General features: G+C 39.3%; 3 protein-coding genes across 8 annotated transcripts in view; all 3 read left to right on the forward strand.

The window, feature by feature from the left end:
* LOC105168586 (heterogeneous nuclear ribonucleoprotein U-like protein 1) overlaps positions 1-6,110 on the forward strand; it is a gene marked incomplete in the record, with an annotated part of 8,877 nt that extends 2,767 nt beyond the window's left edge. Inside the window, 4 exon segments of the mRNA XM_011088721.2 lie at positions 251-428; positions 511-867; positions 1,072-1,192; positions 5,823-6,110. Of these exon segments, the coding sequence (XP_011087023.2) occupies positions 251-428; positions 511-867; positions 1,072-1,192; positions 5,823-5,865 (699 nt within the window).
* Positions 6,714-11,329, forward strand: LOC105167933 (external alternative NAD(P)H-ubiquinone oxidoreductase B2, mitochondrial). 3 transcript variants are annotated; one of them, XM_011087817.2, is made up of 11 exons: positions 6,714-6,957; positions 7,061-7,181; positions 7,886-8,159; positions 8,522-8,728; positions 8,915-9,165; positions 9,433-9,646; positions 9,773-9,877; positions 9,996-10,268; positions 10,364-10,485; positions 10,718-10,837; positions 10,987-11,329. In XM_011087817.2, the coding sequence occupies exons 2-11, from the start codon at positions 7,102-7,104 to the stop codon at positions 11,072-11,074; spliced, it is 1,734 nt and encodes a 577-aa protein (XP_011086119.1). In that variant the 5' UTR covers positions 6,714-6,957; positions 7,061-7,101; the 3' UTR covers positions 11,075-11,329. The 3 variants fall into 3 exon arrangements, with proteins under 3 accessions (XP_011086119.1, XP_011086117.1, XP_011086118.1); XM_011087815.2 differs by having other exon boundaries at positions 6,715-6,909; XM_011087816.2 differs by having other exon boundaries at positions 6,716-6,978.
* On the forward strand, positions 13,694-18,384 carry LOC105167935 (external alternative NAD(P)H-ubiquinone oxidoreductase B2, mitochondrial-like). 4 transcript variants are annotated; one of them, XM_020695637.1, is made up of 11 exons: positions 13,694-13,807; positions 13,974-14,094; positions 14,687-14,960; positions 15,355-15,561; positions 15,837-16,087; positions 16,371-16,593; positions 16,732-16,836; positions 16,956-17,228; positions 17,324-17,445; positions 17,672-17,791; positions 17,942-18,384. In XM_020695637.1, the coding sequence occupies exons 2-11, from the start codon at positions 14,015-14,017 to the stop codon at positions 18,027-18,029; spliced, it is 1,743 nt and encodes a 580-aa protein (XP_020551296.1). In that variant the 5' UTR covers positions 13,694-13,807; positions 13,974-14,014; the 3' UTR covers positions 18,030-18,384. The 4 variants fall into 4 exon arrangements, with proteins under 4 accessions (XP_020551296.1, XP_011086126.1, XP_011086125.1 ...); XM_011087824.2 differs by having other exon boundaries at positions 13,698-13,827; XM_011087823.2 differs by having other exon boundaries at positions 13,713-13,861.

Here is a 19,082-nt window from a genome sequence, read left to right on the forward strand (position 1 = left end):
ATGTTAGGTATCCTCGTATAGAACGTTTCCTATTAATTGACTGCTTCTTGGTCTTTTTTGTCTAGTAAATTACATTAATTAGGTGTTTTGAAACTGTTAACTTTGCAGCCAACTATACTTTGCCCATGAGCAAGGACATGCCTAGGACAGATGAGTATTTCGATCAGGTTTCAGAAAGTTAATATATTTCCCCAATTAACTGTTCTTTTTTTTTCTGCATTGTTGTTTATTGCATTTCATTCCTGGCTAGGTTTGGTTTTTGGAACTTAATGGAGCAGAATCACAGATATCCTTGGATGAGATGAAAAGAGAAATGAGCATGAAGCAATCTTCAAGTGAAAGTTCTCTCATGTCATACAGTAGCTCCTCATGGCAATATTGTCAGAAAGCTCCAGTGAAGTCATATGGTGCCTCATTTCAGGATCAAGGCAACTTACTATGATTCTTCTTTGTCCATGTTCAATATGCTTTAACATGCTAACGTTGTAGATTTTCCTTAATGCTATATAGGCCCTCCTACTTGTGACTTCAGCCGTGATTTTGATAATACTGGTAGTTTCAAAGGATATGACTGCTCCAGGATAAGTGAGTCTCAGAGCAGAGTGCTGACGTCCCATGGAGGCACTGGCGAGGTCTACAATAGTTACAGTGTCGATGATGCTTACAACCATACTGGTGTTGGTAGCCAACATTTCTCACATGGAGTTACAGTTGATCCTAGATGGAGCAACACTGTGGAACTCTATTCTAGAGCATTATTGTACAACACTTGCGATGATAGACACGCCAGTGGTTCTGGGGGCGCACTACATGATGTCCAGACTATGAGGCATTCTGCATATCAGCCTGCTACACAATTCCCATACGGTGAGTGACCTTTTTTTGTTTCATGAACTAACATTTATACTCCTGATTATCTGTTAAACTCCTTGATAACACTAGCATAGTCGATAGATCTGGTAAAATTTCATGAAATCAAACGTCGCCTCTTGTTAGACCCCATGTTAATTGTATCTACATTTCTCTATCAACTGGTCACTTGTAATATCTGGTGTGTCCTTATCCCTACAGGTTCTTATAGGACCCAAACACCTATACCTCCCTTCGGTCGTTTCCCGAACGAAGCGCAGCATGCTGGAACTGGAGGGTATCATCAGCCGTCTTGTTGGGAATTCTCGGATAAAAGGCACTGGTTGATCACAGAGAAGCAGAGGACAAAACAGAGAAATGGTTGATCACAGAGAAGCATAACAGAGAAGCAGAGCTCCTTTCCTTACGAAGTCGCGTTTTTGTGGAATGGAAAACACGTTTTTCACTTGTCCTATTAGTTTTACGTTTATGTCAGCTGATAGGTTGTTATGTTATTTTTGTTAGTCGTCTCTTTCATCTGCATTTTCCTCTGTATTTAACAGAGAGTATTGTACAGCAATTCATATATGAAAATTGGCCAAAGTTCTGCCTTTGCAATGGCAGTTAATTCAATTTCTCCATTGATTTCCTTTTTCTACATGGTATCAGAGCCTTCCTCGTGAAGGTCTCTCGATATCCATTGTTCTTTTCCTTCATTTTCTCTGCCATGGAGTATAGCACCTCTATCGGACATGACGCCACTTCAAGTGGCGTTTCAGAACCTGAGTTTATGCAACTGCAATCGTCTGACCATCCGGGAATGGTGATGGTATCAGCATTATTCACCGGGAACAATTACTTCGCTTGGAGTAGGGCTATTAAGAGAGCCCTTACAGCGAAAATGAAGCTCGATTTCATCGAAGGGACTGCTATACGACCTCCAGTTAGCAGTGATGAGTTCAAACGCTGGAATCGCATTGATTCCATGGTCACTACCTGGGTTCTAAACTGCATGACAAAGGAATTGGCGGAGTCTTTCATGTACGTGGGATCTTCACGTGAACTTTGGATTGAGCTAGAAGCGCGGTATGGAGAAAGTAATAGCCCTCAGATTTATCAATTGCAAAGGGATATTGGGCAAGTTACACAAGGAAATTTGTCTATTACTGAATATTATACAAAATTGAAAAGGTTGTGGGATGAGCTCTTTTGCCTATCACCTACACCTCGATGCATTTGTACAGGATGCACCTGTAACGTTAACAAAGCAGTGGACGACTTGAATGCCTCTAATCATTTGATGCAATTTCTGGTTGGGTTAAATCCAATTTATGAGCAAGCTCGCAGTCAGATTTTACTTCTGGAACCATTACCTACAGTGACTAAAGCATACTCTATGTTGCTCAGAATGGAGAAGCAGATGCAAGTTAACATAAGTAATGTGGACAATGGTGCCGCATTCCAAGCTAGGGGGCAGAATTATAGAAAGAAAAACTTTGCTGATAAGAAAACCATGGTGTGCGATCATTGCCAGAAGGCAGGGCATACAAGGGACTCATGTTTTAAACTGCTTGGAGTACCAGATTGGTACAGAGACATGACTGAACAGAGAAAGAAAGCTGGAGGAAGGGGGAAAGGTTTCATTGCTCAAATGACTGATGAGGCTAGTTTGACGATGGATGAAAGCAAGCACTCTAACCTGGCTGACTTAGTGCGTATGGAGATGAAGAAGTATATGAAGGAGGAAATACCACTTGATCCTTTAAAGATCAACTATGCACAACTCGACAATTTTGCAGGTAGTAGTGCAATTTCTGCCTCTGATCTTTCTAGTTCTTGGATAATAGATAGTGGTGCAACACATCACATATGTGCAGATTTCAAACTGTTCCATTCTTACACTAAACTCACTAATCCAATGATCATACACCTGCCTAATGGACACTCACAATCAGTTTCACACATTGGCTCATTGCATCTTTGTTCCAAAATCGAATTGACCCAAGTCCTTCATATTCCTTCATTCTCAGTAAATTTACTCTCTGTCAAACAACTATGTGCTTCGCTATCTATCCAATTTAGTTTTCTAACCTTTACTTGCACTCTGCAGGACCAGAAGACTAATAGAGTTCTCGCTACGGCACACTTGATTAGAAACCTTTACATTTTAGAATCAGTTTCTGCACCTACAAAATCTGCGTCTCTTACCTGTACTCCTTACTCTTGCATTGTTGATTTGAATCAATCTGACCTTTGGCATCAGAGACTTGGACATTTGTCCCATAATTCCATAAAACATATTGGTGATTTGTGACAGCTGAGTCACAATATAAAACCTTGTGATATATGTCCACTTGCAAAAATGTGTAAATTGCCTTTTGAATCCAGCAAAATACGAACAAAATCTGTGTTCTCTCTCATTCATCTTGACATTTGGGGGCCTTATAGGGAACCTACTACGTCTGGGTGCCAATATTTTTTAACTATCGTTGATGATTTTAGTCGTTCGACTTGGACATTCCTCATGAAGTTCAAATCACAAACTCTGGAAATATTTCAAAACTTTTGCAAGTTAATTACTACTCAATTCAATAAGCAAGTGCAGTCCATTCGAACCGATAACGGGAGTGAATTCCTTAGCTCTTCTTTCCAGCATTTCCTTCGAAATTCTGGGATCGTTCATCAACGTAGTTGTGCTTATACTCCACAACAAAATGGAGTCGTGGAGCGTAAGCACAGGTCGTTGCTTGAAATAGCCCGTTCTATCATGTTTCAAGCCTCTTTTCCTCGGCATTTTTGGGGTGATGCTATCTTGGGAGCTACATACTTAATCAATAGGTACCCAACAGCAGTTTTAAACTGGAAAACTCCATATGAACTGTTATATGACAAGCCTCCCACATATTCTCATCTCCGTACTATTGGCTGTTTGTGTTTCGCTATTAAACCCGAACCTCATATTTCAAAATTTGATAAGAGGGCATCTAGATGTGTATTCTTGGGTTACCCTAGTGGGCAAAAGGCATATAGACTTTATGATCTTGACACTAAATCCACCTTTGTTTCTAGAAATGTTCAGTTTCGTGAAAATTGTTTCCCTTTTGCTACAATCCAGACATCCACTCCACCTATACCATTGGCAGTCATCCCCTTAACTGATGATGATCTTGAGGATAGTACTTCAATTCCTAAAACATCTTCTCCTCCCTCGTCTTCCATCCCTCCTGACCAGCATTCGTCTACTCCTTCCCCTGCACTTCGCAGGTCCATGCGAAGCCACAATAAGCCTGCGTGGCTTAACGATTTCATTTGTCATCTTCCTTCACTTGATCAATCTCCTATCATCACTTCTTATGATTCTGCATATATGGGATTTGTGTCTTCACTTTCTATCTTGCAGGAGCCTAGAACGTACAGGGCAGCAGCTTCCATTCCCCATTGGACTGAGGCCATGCGACAGGAAATTGCAGCTTTGGAACAAAATCATACGTGGGAAGTAGTTCCCTTGCCGCCTGATAAATCACCCATTGGATGCAAATGGGTTTATAAGACTAAACTTCGGGAAGATGGAACTGTTGAACGACATAAGGCGAGGCTTGTGGCAAAGGGATACACGCAGATAGAGGGTGTGGATTACACAGAGAGATTTTCACCTGTGGCCAAATCTGTAACGGTACGTTTGTTTCTAGCTTTGGCTACAGCTTTTCAATGGCCTCTTCACCAAGTTGATATCAACAACGCTTTCCTCCACGGGTATCTCGATGAAGAAATATTCATGACAGCTCCTGAAGGATACTCTGTTCCCCCTGGCCACGCTTGTTTACTCAAGCGTTCCTTGTATGGTTTGAAGCAGGCGTCGAGACAATGTAATGCCGAATTTACACGAGGTCTTGAAAAATTTGGATTTCGACAGTCTGGGCATGATCACTGCCTTTTCTTTAAGGCGTTGCCTTCCGGATTTATTGGTCTTCTCGTTTACGTTGATGACGTTCTTCTTATGGCTCCATCACTTGACCTCATTTCTCAAGTCAAGGTGTATCTTGATGGCCTATTCAGTATCAAGGACTTAGGTTGTGCACGCTATTTTCTTGGCTTACAAATTGCACGCTCTGCAGCTGGCACATCCATTACACAGTCGAAATATATTCATGACATTATTCGTGACTGCGGTCTCCAATCGGCCAAGCCTGTGGCTACTCCCTTGCCCTCTGGAATTAAACTCCATTCTACTTCTGGTGCTCCTCTTGCTGATCCAGAACGATACAGACGTTTAGTTGGGCGTTTGTTGTACTTATGTTTCACTCGACCGGATATATCACATAGCGTACAACAACTCAGTCAGTTCATTCAGACTCCTTGCCAGTCTCATTGGCGTGCTGTGCTGCACTTAGTTCGTTATTTAAGCAGCTGTCCAGATCTTGGACTATTTTTCCCTTCCTCAAATTCGCTTCAACTGCAGGCTTTTTGCGATGCTGATTGGGGTGCCTGTCTCGACTCACGTTGCTCTCTCACTGGCTTCGCCATCTTCCTTGGACCATCCTTGATCTCTTGGAAAACGAAGAAGCAAAGCACCGTCTCACGCTCCTCTGCCGAGGCCGAATACCGTAGTATGGCAGCCACCTCTTGTGAGCTTCAATGGATAGCTTATTTGCTGAAGGATTTTGGTGTTTCTGTTACCGTTCCTATTCCATTTCACTGCGACAATCAAGCTGCCATTCACATCATGGCCAATCCGGTGTTTCATGAGCGCACGAAACACCTCGACATTGACTGCCATGTCGTGCGAAATTGCTACAAGTCAGGTTTTATTCAGCCCGTTTTTGTTCGAAGCCGTGATCAAGTTGCTGACTTGTTTACTAAATCTCTTCCCAAGCTCTCATTTTCTGGTCTCTTGGGCAAGTTGGGCTTGTTTGCTGTCACCCCAAGTCCCACTTGTGGGGGGGGTGTTGGGAATTCTCGGATAAAAGGCACTGGTTGATCACAGAGAAGCAGAGGACAAAACAGAGAAATGGTTGATCACAGAGAAGCATAACAGAGAAGCAGAGCTCCTTTCCTTACGAAGTCGCGTTTTTGTGGAATGGAAAACACGTTTTTCACTTGTCCTATTAGTTTTACGTTTATGTCAGCTGATTGGTTAGTTTGTTATTTTTGTTAGTCGTCTCTTTCATCTGCATTTTCCTCTGTATTTAACAGAGAGTATTGTACAGCAATTCATATATGAAAATTGGCCAAAGTTCTGCCTTTGCAATGGCAGTTAATTCAATTTCTCCATTGATTTCCTTTTTCTACATCTGCTCTGAGGCCTCCTCCTACAGATGCACAGCGGCCTGGACTTTATCCCCGGCCTCCATGGGGTTACTAATTGCCTAGGTCTTCCCATGTGTATAATTGTAGAGTCCAATTATAGATGTTTGGGTACAGCTGAGTATTGTAAAGGATATATGATAATGCATGGTATGGCGGTAGTGAATTTAAGTAGAATCTTCTTATTCTTTCCTTTAATGTGATTTTCCTGCCAAATGGAAGTGTTTGGAAAAGACCAAGATTTGAAATTTTTAAGTGGGTCGACCCCGACCGACCCGACTACCCTAAAGTGACAAAGCCAAGTTTCGAATCTTGGATAATACAAATCAACAATGATGAATACCAATCAAGCGTGTTTGACGTGATCTTAAAATGAAATATATAACGTCACAATACATCGTATACTTATGGGGGAGATGTTGAAGTTGAGGAATGGGATAATTATATTTAGGGTATGCTTCATGCTTGTATTTGTTTATTGTAACCACTCTCAATATAAAATTTCTTCATTGATATTATTATTGTTATTATATGCTTCTGCATAATTATAGCATCAACCGCGACATCGATATTTTACTTACTTAGCCGTGATGCTCGCTGACGTACCTTCTGCATCGAAAGCTGTACGTTGTCGTTTGGTCAACGGAATCAATTTGCATGTGGGCCACCCTTCCCCGGATCCAGATCTCCCGCCAAGTGATAAAAGCTGGCGACGTTCCTGAGGACGACAGTGGAAAAAGAGCAGTTCAACTTCGGGTAGAGCGCAGCTCAACTTCTTCTCGTTGTTCCTTTCTCTTGCTCACAGTTCAGTTGTGATTTACACCAGTAAAGCCAGCGCGAACTTCTCATCTTTCTGCATGTGCGACTCTGTTTGGTGTATTTTCTGATGTATGCTCTTTGTTTTCAGGTGGTTAATTTCCAGTTAAGAGTGTCTGAAACATACTGAAAATGACCTTGTTTCAGAGGTTCTGCAGAATTTTCAGGGTGAATCCATGGCTTGTTAGAATGTTGATTGTTTTCACCGTCAGGTAATCTTTCCTCTCTTATTACTGAAAGAGTAGTTTTTTCTTTTCTTTTTTGTTACTCTATTTTCGGCTATTAGATTTCTGAATGAGTTGCTTTCCACGTTGATTCTGAATGGAGTTGAAGATTTGGTCTGGATGAATGATTAAAGTTTAGGGGTAATTTCCAGTTGCCTGACTATTTGCGGAGGCTGGAGTTACATTGACTTGTTGTTTTTCATGTTTAACTGACAATGAATTTATGAAGTTAAGTAAATGTTGCATCGACTTAGGCTGGTTTTGGTTGGAGTTTGATAGAAAAAACAAAGTCGAGCGAGTTCTTTGCTTGAGCTGTTTGGGGAAGTAATGATCTTTTTACACTTCATTGTTGCTTTTTAAGAATTAGTTTGTTGGCTGTAGCATGATGTAGCTAGATTGCATGTACTTACATGTGTCCTTATAGTTAAAAGTATTCTTGCTATATTCTGTAATTGTGAAGGAGATTGATGACTCTCCTCCCTGGGAGAAAACTCTTTTATGTGAACTGATCCTCATCTGATCAGTTTTGCCCTACTTATAGAAATGTCTACTGATTGTGACAATTCTTCAATAAGGATACTCTGAAGAAACCTTTTCCTGAATTTTTAGCTGATCTACCAGCATCAGATTTGCCATTGAATTGCATTATATGGTAACTGTATCCCCTTCCCCTTTCTGTATGTGAATGGCAGTGGTGGGTGCGTTTTGGCGTTTTCTGAGGCTAAACAAGAGAATGGAATGACCTCTGATTCAAGTGAGGCTGATAGCAAGAAGAAAAAAGTGGTGGTACTAGGAACTGGTTGGGCTGGGATAAATTTCTTGAAAAATCTGAAAAATCCATCGTATGATGTCCAGGTGATATCACCACGTAACTATTTTGCATTCACCCCATTACTACCAAGTGTGACATGTGGCACTCTAGAACCTCGCAGCATTATAGAACCAGTACGCAACATTGTCAGGAAGGTAAGTATTTGAATGAGGCAGTATAAGCCTTATCCTTGACTAGACTACTGCATAAGTTCTACATCTGTTATCTTCAAACTTATGCTTTTTACTCTTCACTGAACTTGTTGATTTATACTGTCAGGTTCCTTCACACGCATCTCTTTCTTATTTGAGCTTGTAAAAAATGATCTTTGCAATTTAGTCATTCTTTGGTCGTTCTTCTACGTATAACCAAATTTAGCTTTAAACATTTGAAAATCCTGTCTCCACAATATGCTTTCTGATGGAATGAATTGGAACCTCTTAGTAGCATAACTTTTCATTGTTAATTTTATTGTTTAAGTGCTTACATTGCCTCAACGGACCTATCTTTCTGGCAGAAAAATGTAAATATTCACTATTGGGAAGCAGAGTGCTTCAATATTGATGCAGAAAATAAGAAAGTTTATTGTCGATCTAATATAGCTGGCAATCTGAATGAGAAAGAGGAGATCGATGTAGATTATGACTACCTTGTGATTGCCATTGGAGCCCCTGCAAATACATTTAACATCCCTGGTGTGGCGGAAAATTGTCATTTCTTGAAGGTAACATCCACAGGCTTGTCTTACGATATGCTTTGTCATTCTTTGTTTATACTATAATCCTCTTGGGCGGCACAACAATAGTTGTTTCCTCACATCTAGATAGGGATGTCAGTGTAATTTCTCTAACTATGGGGTAAGACTTGACCTTCGTGGCAAGCTTGGTTGATGGAACTGCTTCTTGTGCAGGAACTAGAAGATGCTCAGAAGATCCGTAGGACCGTTATTGATTGTTTTGAAAGGGCTAGTTTGCCTAACCTAAGTGATGATGAAAGAAAGAGAATCCTTCATTTTGTTGTTGTTGGTGGAGGTCCAACTGGTGTTGAGTTTTCAGCAGGGCTTCACGACTATGTTAAGGAAGATCTAGTCAGGTTATACCCCAAGGTGAAAGAGGCAGTTAAGATAACACTTCTCGAAGCTACAGACCATATTCTGAACATGTAAGTTTCAGGTTGCTTAAAGCAGAATTCTGGAAACAATGCTTCTATGATTAGATAAACATGATTGGTTATTCATATTACAACAAGGTTTTTGTTGCTTTTTACTAGCTCTAAAATCATCTGATTGTTTTCCTAGTTTTAAAGAGAAGGTAAGCTAATTAAAAATATGTAAAGAGATATGCATTATGAAGAGGATGAGTCTTTGGATTAAAAGATGCACTATACTGGTTTCATGAATTATGTAATCATGCAAGTTTCTCTTTACAGGTTTGACAAAAGAATCACAGCTTATGCTGAAGAGAAGTTTCAGAGTGACGGAATTGATGTCAAAACTGGGGCAATGGTTGTGAAAGTATCAGATAAAGAAATTTTAGTTAAGAATGGTGGGAGAATATCCACGATGCCATATGGTATGGTTGTCTGGGCAACTGGCATTGGAACTCGCCCTGTTATCAGGGATTTCATGAAGCAAATTGGTCAGGTAATAGCTCGGGTGCATACAAAGCTGTCTTTACAGTTGTGAGTTGCTGTGTCTTTTCATGGTTTATTGCCGACTTAATTCCATTGAGTTATCAGAATTGCTGAAAACTCAGGTTTTGTCACCCAGGATAATAGACGTGCATTGGCAACTGACGAGTGGTTAAGAGTAGAAGGATGTGACGGTATATATGCTTTAGGAGATTGTGCGACAATCAATCAGCGCAGGGTCATGGTATCTTTGTCTCCATTAGTTTGTGTTTTGCTTGGTCTGTGATCATTCAAGCTAATGTTTACCTTTTTTCACATGGAGTTCTCCATTAAGGTTAACCCTACTTTTTTTATATTTTAAGGAAGATATATCGGATATATTTCGGAAAGCAGATAAAGACAACTCAGGGACGCTTACCGTTAAGGAATTTCAAGAAGTACTTGACGATATACGTGAAAGATACCCCCAAGTAGCACTCTATTTTAAAAATAAACGTATGCGGACTCTTGTTGATCTGTTGAATAATTCAAAAGGTGATGCTGTAAAGGGATCAGTTGAAGTCAATCTTGAACAATTCAAATCAGCTCTTTCCCAGGTGGATTCTCAAATGAAGAACCTTCCAGCAACTGCCCAGGTTCTTTAGCCAACGACACATCTTGGTGAACTTCACAATCATTTTTCCTCCATTAGAAAGATTAACGACAACTGACTTTCTTGATGGAATTTCAGGTTGCTGCACAACAAGGATCCTATCTTGCTGACTGTTTCAACCGTATGGAGAAGTGTGAGAGAAATCCAGAAGGTCCACTGCGTTTCAGGGGCGAAGGACGTCATCGGTTCCACCCTTTCAGGTACAAGTCATGCTAGTTTTCTGAAAGCTCTAGAAATGAGAACTAAAATCGCTGAAGCTAAAACTTTAAAGCTCCTTCTTTAGCACTAACGTTGAGGTTTATGCAAGATAATGAATTGCAGCGAGCCCAAGTTTTAATAACATTTTGAGATTACATGCACTTAACTACTAAATAAATGTTTAGTGTCAGAAGGTGGATATATTTCATTGCTCATGTTCATGATGCATCCCAGGTACAAGTATCTTGGACAATTTGCTGCTTTGGGCGGCGAGCAGACAGCTGCACAGTTCCCTGGAGACTGGGTTTCAATTGGACGCATCAGTCAATGGCTTTGGTATTCTCTATATACAAGGTGAATTCCCTTTGTCCCTGTAATTCCGAGATCAACAATGGAATCAGCAAAGCCCAACAAGTGTAGTAGTCCAATATTAGTTCTTGCCTACCTGCATTGCCTTTTGAATTGCATATCATTAGTTGATTCTTGCATCTTCATCTCTTCAGCAAGCTAGAAAGTTGGCGTTCAAGGGCATCGGTGATATCTGACTGGACGAGGCGTTTCATTTTCGGGAGAGACTCCAGCTGCATATGAAGCTGAATGTTCTCTTTCTCTGAAGCATCAGTCTCCTATGTTTTCTCATAGTTCCGGAGATATGTGGTGAGTTCTGTTCAGTAATGATGTTGGGGTTGGTACAGCGGTGAAGATAAGCAATCAACCGGTGACACAACAAATTAAAGTTCTTCGAACTTCATCATCTCAGGACAAGTATAAGTTGTGATTTGTAAAACAAATAAAGTTCTATCTCATACTTATTTGTAGCTTCCCCAGGCCTTTCCTTTAATGTGATTTTTATGCAAGTGTTTGGAGAAGCCAAAATTAGAAATCTTTACGTCCAGGCGCGAATTTACAAATTGAGAGCAGGAGAGCGCTCTAAGAAGACCTAATTTATGCTAATTCACAGCTCACATTTCAGTAATTTGCCAACTTACTTTATAAAGTTCAAGACTTGGAAAACATAAACTCTTGATCCAAACTTTGTGAGCTGCACTCAAGAGTTGAGGAAGGTATCCAAGCTTTAAAAGTTTAGTGCTTCTTATACCTATTTTTTATTTTTATTTTTTTTAAAAAGAAAATTATTAAAAGTTAAAACCAAATAAAAATCTTTTAGCTACTAAATTACTTTTTGTTTTATTTGTTGGATAACAATACCTAAAAGACAAAATTTGAAGGGATAATTGCATTTCCCTCCCCTGAGGTTTGGAACAATTATGCCTAAATTCTTTGTAGTTTGGGAAATTACATCTAGTATCCTTGAGGTTTGCTTCCGACTAATAAATAAGTCGATTCCGTTAGTCAAAATTCATTGAATTTGTTGATATTATAAAAAAAATTGAATGAAAATTTATATTTACACTCAATTGATTTATTACAAATTAAATATTTTTTTTTCAACTAAACTACCCCTGTGACAGTGAAAATATATACATCCTCATATGTATTAATGCGCGAAAATGTATGAGAGTAATTTGATTATAAAAAGATTTATCTTAATTGCAAGAAATTAATTATAAATATAATTTTTTTTTATTGATATCAGCAAATTCAATGAATTTTGACTAACGGATGGACTTATTTGTTAGAGGATGCAAACTTTAAAGGTACTAGATATAGTTTTTTAAATCATAAAAATTTATGTATAATTACACCAAACTTGAGCGTAATTACCCTAAACTTAAATCATTCAATTTGTTATCAATGACAAGAAAGCAAATTCCATATTAGACATCCACAGTTATTGAGGACTTGTTTAAACGGCAAGATTGTGATTTTTGTTTTTTTAATCGCGTTTCCCTAAGCCGCATACCCAAGATCCACAGTTGGATATGGAGTACACCCACCGTATAGTGTATTCGGGAATCTCCATGCATTATCCTTACTCTGAATTGGTCTACTTTAGAGCCATTAGTTCCAATCAATAGTTTTCCTTTATAAATAGGGCTAAAGAGTTCCCGCTAAGAGGTTTATTCCCCAAGCAACGCTTTCCGTAAGAAACATAGGTGACTTTTGAGGAGAGTCCACTTACTAGGGGGAAGGCAAGCCTCGTTTATTACCAACTCATCAGCCGGTTAGTACTCTCCTTTCGAAAGCCATTTGCTTACATATATTACTCTTATGAGTATGGGCTTTATCGTCGATCTTTTAGTTGCTGGGAGCTATATTATTTTTTGAAATTGTGTTGAGCCCTTGCACCTATCCATTTTTGGGTGCTTCGTTAGGACACAATTGTTCTCACTTGAACGCATAGCTTCTTAACCTTAGGATTTTCTTTTTCTGTTAGACTTACATAAAGAGATAGCTGCCGCCTCGTAGCATTTACTTCTCCTATGACAAGGTAGAGTTCTCTGTATCTTTAGCAATATTGCTGGTTAGGTATAAATACGAGACTACAAGGTAGCAATTTACTATTAAATAAGAGAAGAGTACTGGCGATAATTTTCCTGAGTTATAAATATGAATTGATATAGTAATTTTTAATTTCTTTATTTCATTTAAGTTTAATTTTTTATTTTAAATTTAACATAAAATGGTCGATATATCGAATCAGAGTCTATGTTTATCCACTTTTACGGCATGCTTTCATGTAAGTATTCTCAATATAATTTTTTTATATATATATTATCATATCCCGATTCTAAATATTCGTATCTATTTATGATTGTTTCCGTTAAATTCAAAGTTTAGAACTGCAATATTTTAATTTATTGATCTTATAAATTCAAATATTAATATAGTTTTCATCGGAGCTGGAGTAACCGACAAGGAATCCACTTAGGTTGCCAAATTTTTGTATTAATATAACACCAAAGCTGGCAAAGATATTTTTTAGTTCTTAGTATCAACTAGCCGTTAAGGCATTCATGCGTATATATGCTCCTGAGGTGTTCAAATCAATGCAATTTGACTCGAACTAATATATAAGTAATTGAACCCCATTGTACGCTTTAACCAGACGTACCTTCCGCATCCAAAGCTGTACGTTTTCGTTTGCTCAACGCAATCAATTTGCGTGCGTGCCGGCAAATCACACGCACCGCGCCTAGTGGAAAACTTTAAATCACTTGAATATGCCAAACTTAACGAGAGAAGAGTGTAATGAAACCTATATATTTTATATAATTAATCATAAGATTGAAAATTTTGTATGTGAGTGCGTGGACAAGAGAGCAGGGTTGGGGAGTGCACGTGTCCTGATGTGGTGCGCCAAGTTATGAAACCTGGGGAACGTTCATGACAACAGTGGAAAAGGCAAAACGAGCAGTTCGGGTAAAAGCGCAGGGCATCAGGTTCCCCTGCACCCTCCTCCTCCCATCTTTTTGGGTGATTTTTCTTGCAAAGTTAGAGTGAACTTCTTGTCTTTATTCCTGTCTTTTTCTGCGTACGAGTGCGACTCTGTTTCATGAATTTTCTGCTGTATGCTCTTTGTTTTCAGGTGGTTAATTTCCAGTTAAGAGTGTCTGAAACATACAGAAGATGACGTTGTTTCGGAGGTTCTGCAGAACTTTCAGGGTGAATCCTTGGCTTGCTAGAATGTTGATTGTTTTCGCCACTAGGTAATCTTGCACCTCTCTTAATACTGAAAGAGTAGTTTTTTGTTCTTTGTTACTCTATTTTGGGCTGTTAGATTTCCGTAAGGTTGAGTCCTACGTCGATTCTGAGATGTCTTGATGGAGTTGGAAATTTTGATCTGGTAAAGGTTTAGGGGTAGTTTCCTGTTGCCTGACAATTTGCGGGGGCTGGACTTACATTTGCTTGGTGTTTTTCATGTTTTACTGACAATGAATTTTGTGAAGTTAAGTAATGTTGCATCGACTTAAGGCTGGTTATTGAAAAATAAAGTCGAGCGAGTTCTTCGGTTGAGCTGTTGGGGGATGGGGATCTAATCAGTTTTACACTTCATTGTGGCTTTTTAAGAATTAGTTTGTAATTGTAGCATGATTGAGCTAGATTGCGTGTTTATGCTTGTGTCATGATAGTTAAAAGATTCGTACTATATGCCAATTGTGACAATTCTTTCAATAAGCATACTGGACGAAACATTTTTCTGAATTTCTAGCTGATATACCAGCATCAGATTTGCCATTGAGTTACATTAACATGACATGGTAACTATATCATGCTTCCCTTTCTGTATGTGAATGGCAGTGGTGGAGGCGTTTTGGCATTTTCTGATGTTAAATCAGAGAATGGAATGACCTTCGATTCAAGTGAGGCTGATAGCAAGAAGAAAAAAGTGGTGGTACTTGGAACTGGTTGGGCTGGGATAAGTTTCTTGAAAAATCTGAAAAATCCATCGTATGATGTCCAGGTGATATCACCACGTAACTATTTTGCATTCACACCATTACTACCAAGTGTGACATGCGGCACTGTGGAACCTCGCAGCATTGCAGAACCAGTCCGCAACATTGTCAGGAAGGTAAGTATTTGGGTGAGGCAGTATAAGCCCTATCCTTGACTAGAATACTGCAGAACTTCTACATCTGTTATCTCAAACTTATGCTTTTTACTCGTCACTGAACTTGCTGATTTATACTGTCAGGTTCCTTCATGCGCTTCTCCTTCTTATTTGAGCTTGTAACATGAGCTTTGCAATTTTAGGCATGCTTTGGTCGTACTTCTACGTCTATCTATTCAATGAGTTTAGAATTCTTTACAATCTTTCTAAATTGAGCTTTAATCATCTGAAAATTCCGTCTCCACGATACGCTTTTCTGATGGAGTGAAGTGAAGCCTTCAGTATTAGAACTTTTCCTTGTTAGTTTTATTGTTTAAATGCTTACATTGCTTCAATGGACCTCTCTTTCTGGCAGAAAAATGTAAATATTCACTACTGGGAAGCAGAGTGCTTCAAGATTGATGCAGAAAATAAGAAAATTTATTGTCGATCTCATATAGCTGGCAATCTGAATGAGAAAGAGGAAATTGTTGTAGATTATGACTACCTTGTGATTGCCATTGGAGCCCGTGCAAATACATTTAACATCCCTGGTGTGGCGGAAAATTGCCATTTCTTGAAGGTAACATCCACAAGCTTGTCTTACGATATGTTTTGTCATTCTTTGTTTGCATTATAATGCTCTTGTGCGGCGCAACAATACTTGTTCGCACACATCTAGATTGGGATGTAAATGTAACTTCCGTCTGCATGGGGTACGACTTGAAAACTGATCATACCATATTGGTGCATATAAGTTCATGCAAGTTAGATATGCCAGACTAATAGACATGCAAGCTGTTGTGTATTCTGTCTCTTCTTGGCAAGCTTGGTTTGATGGAACTGCTTCTTGTGCAGGAACTTGAAGATGCTCAGAAGATCCGTAGGACTGTAATCGATTGTTTTGAAAGAGCCAGTTTGCCTAACCTAAGTGATGATGAAAGAAAGCGAATTCTTCATTTTGTTGTTGTTGGTGGAGGCCCAACTGGTGTTGAGTTTGCAGCAGAGCTTCATGACTATGTAAATGAAGATCTAGTGAGGTTATACCCCAAGGTTAAAGAGGCAGTTAAGATAACACTTCTCGAAGCTACAGATCATATTCTGAACATGTAAGTATCAGCTTACTTAAAATAGAATTCTGGAAACAATGCTTCGAAGAATTTAAATATGATTGGTTATTCATATTACGACAAGGTTTTTGTTGTTTTTCACTAGCAGTAATCACCTGATTGCTTTCCTAGATTTAAAAAGACGTGTAAGCTAATTAAAAATATGTAAACAGATAAACATAGACACATATGCATAATGAAGAGGATGAGTCTTTTGGATTAAAAAGATGCAATATATAGAGGCCCCCTTGAATTATGTGCTCATGCAAGTTTCTCTTTACAGGTTTGACAAAAGAATCACAGCTTTTGCTGAAGAGAAATTTCAGAGGGATGGAATTGATGTCAAAACTGGGGCAATGGTTGTGAAAGTATCAGAGAAAGAAATTTCAACTAAAGAAGTTAAGGATGGTGGGGGAATATCCACTATGCCATATGGTATGGTTGTCTGGTCAACTGGCATTGGAACTCACCCTGTTATCATGGATTTCATGAAGCAAATTGGTCAGGTAATAGAACGGGAGGCATAAAAAAGCTGTCTTTACAGTTGTGAGTTACTGTATTTGATGTGTCTTTTTCATGGTTTATTGCCGGCTTTATTCCATTGAGTTATGAGAATTGCTGAAAACTCAGGTTTTGTCACCCAGGGTAACAGACGTGCACTGGCAACTGACGAGTGGCTGCGAGTAGAAGGATGTGACAGTATATATGCATTAGGAGATTGTTCCACAATCAATCAGCGCAGGGTCATGGTATGTTTTTGTCTCCATTAGTTTGTGGTTTACTTGGTCTGTGATGATTCAAGCTAATGTTACCTTTTTTTTACATGGAGTTCTCCATTAAGGTTAACCCTACTTTTTTATATTGTAAGGAAGATATATGGGTTATATTTCGGAAAGCAGATAAAGACAACTCAGGGACACTTACCATTAAGGAATTTCAAGAAGTGCTTGACGATTTATGTGAAAGATACCCCCAAGTAGCACTCTATTTAAAGAATAAACATATGCGGACTCTTGTTGATCTATTGAAAGATTCTAAAGGTGATGCTGTAAAGGAATCAGTTGAAGTCAATCTTGAAGAATTCAAATCAGCTCTTTCCCAGGTGGATTCTCAAATGAAGAACCTTCCCGCAACTGCCCAGGTTCTTTAGCCAGTGACACGTCTTGGTGGATTTCACAATCTTTTTTCCTCCGTTAGAAAGACTCATGACAGTTGACTTCCTTGATGGAATTTCAGGTTGCAGCACAGCAAGGATCCTATCTAGCTGACTGTTTCAACCGTATGGAAGAGTGTGAGAGAAATCCAGAAGGTCCACTGCGCTTCAGGGGTGAAGGACGCCATCGCTTCCGCCCTTTTAGGTAAAACTTATGCTAGTTTTCTGGAAGCTCTAATGAAGCTAAAATTGATGAAGCTAAAACTTGAAGCTCCTTCTTTAGCCTAACTTTTGAGGTTCATGCAAGATAACGAATTGCAGTGAGCCCGAGTCTAATAACATTTTTCACAATACATGCTACTTAATTACTAAATAAAAGTTGTGTCAGAAAGTGGATATATTTTATTGCTTATGTGCATGATGCGCCTTAGGTACAAGCATCTTGGACAATTTGCTCCTTTGGGAGGGGAGCAGACGGCTGCCCAGCTCCCTGGCGACTGGGTTTCAATTGGCCACAGCACTCAATGGCTTTGGTATTCTGTATATGCAAGGTGAGTTCTCTTTGTCCCTGTAATTCCTGAGATCAACTATGAAATAAGCAAACCGCAAGAAGTGGTGTAGTCCAATATTAGCTCTATCCTATGTACATTGCCTTTTGACATGCATATCATTCATTGATTCTTGCATCTTCGTCTCTTCAGCAAGCTGGTAAGTTGGCGTACAAGGGCATTGGTGATATCAGACTGGACTAGGCGTTTCATTTTCGGGAGAGACTCTAGTGGCATATGAATAGCTGAATGTTCTCTTTTTCTGAAGCATGATCAGTCTCCTATGTTTTTGTTCATAGTCCCAAAGATATATGGTGAGTTCGGTTCAGTAATGATGTTGAGGTTGGTACAGTGGTCAAGATGAGCAGCCAACCGGTGAGGTGATGAAACAAATTAAATTCCGGACTTCATCACCTCTCTAATTAATTTTCACAGAATTAATAATTACTAAATTTAGTTGTTCGATTAACAATTTCAAGCAATTCCACTTATCTGCAGCAAGACCTGCACGTTATTGTACTATCTGTTGGAAATCAAGGACCACGCGAAGATCATTGATGAAATAGCACAAATCAATCTCCTTTTTCTGATCAATTAGAACAAATCAAGTTAGATGTTAGAGAATATCTATATTCTATACAGTACAATACGAATATGATATCAATCTTGCAGTCATTGGTCTACCTTCTGCCAGAGAAAATCAACATCTTGGTTTGCCATGAAGTTAAACTAGTTTCATACTTGCTTCTACCTCCTTCCTCATGCTTGCTCCAGTTTCATGAACTGATTGCATGCATGTTAGAGAAAGAAAAAGACTAGCCCTGATCAGCTAATCAGGCAATAAGTTGAAACAACTTCACAATCTGGACAAATTAAAAAGCACAATGAACAGACGCGTCCTGTCATCCATTAAGGGTTCGTTGAGGAATTAAAGATCTATAGTTGGGGCTGTGGAGGCGAGAGGAGCCGCCAATGGTGGTGGCGGAAGTATGCCGTGTCCATCATCGTTGTGGGGTTCTTCAGATATGTTGGGACACAAGAATGAGGGAGGAGGGCTCGGACTAAGACCTTTAGTATTGTGAACGATCCAAGCACGAACTCTCTTATTTCATGGAACGTACTAGGCACCACCGGCTTCATTGTTTGGGACCCTCTCCGATTTTCCGCAGATATACTTCCCAGACGCTTCAAGCATGGCAACTTCTCAAGCTCTGTCTGTCAGCTCAATCAATACGCAGAAAAACTGGTATTTGTCTTTTCATGTATTTTTGGCTTGAAGCCTAGCTGAACAACA

Source organism: Sesamum indicum, linkage group LG8, assembly GCF_000512975.1.
Source record: "Sesamum indicum cultivar Zhongzhi No. 13 linkage group LG8, S_indicum_v1.0, whole genome shotgun sequence".
In the NCBI taxonomy this organism is placed as follows: Eukaryota; Viridiplantae; Streptophyta; class Magnoliopsida; order Lamiales; family Pedaliaceae; genus Sesamum; species Sesamum indicum.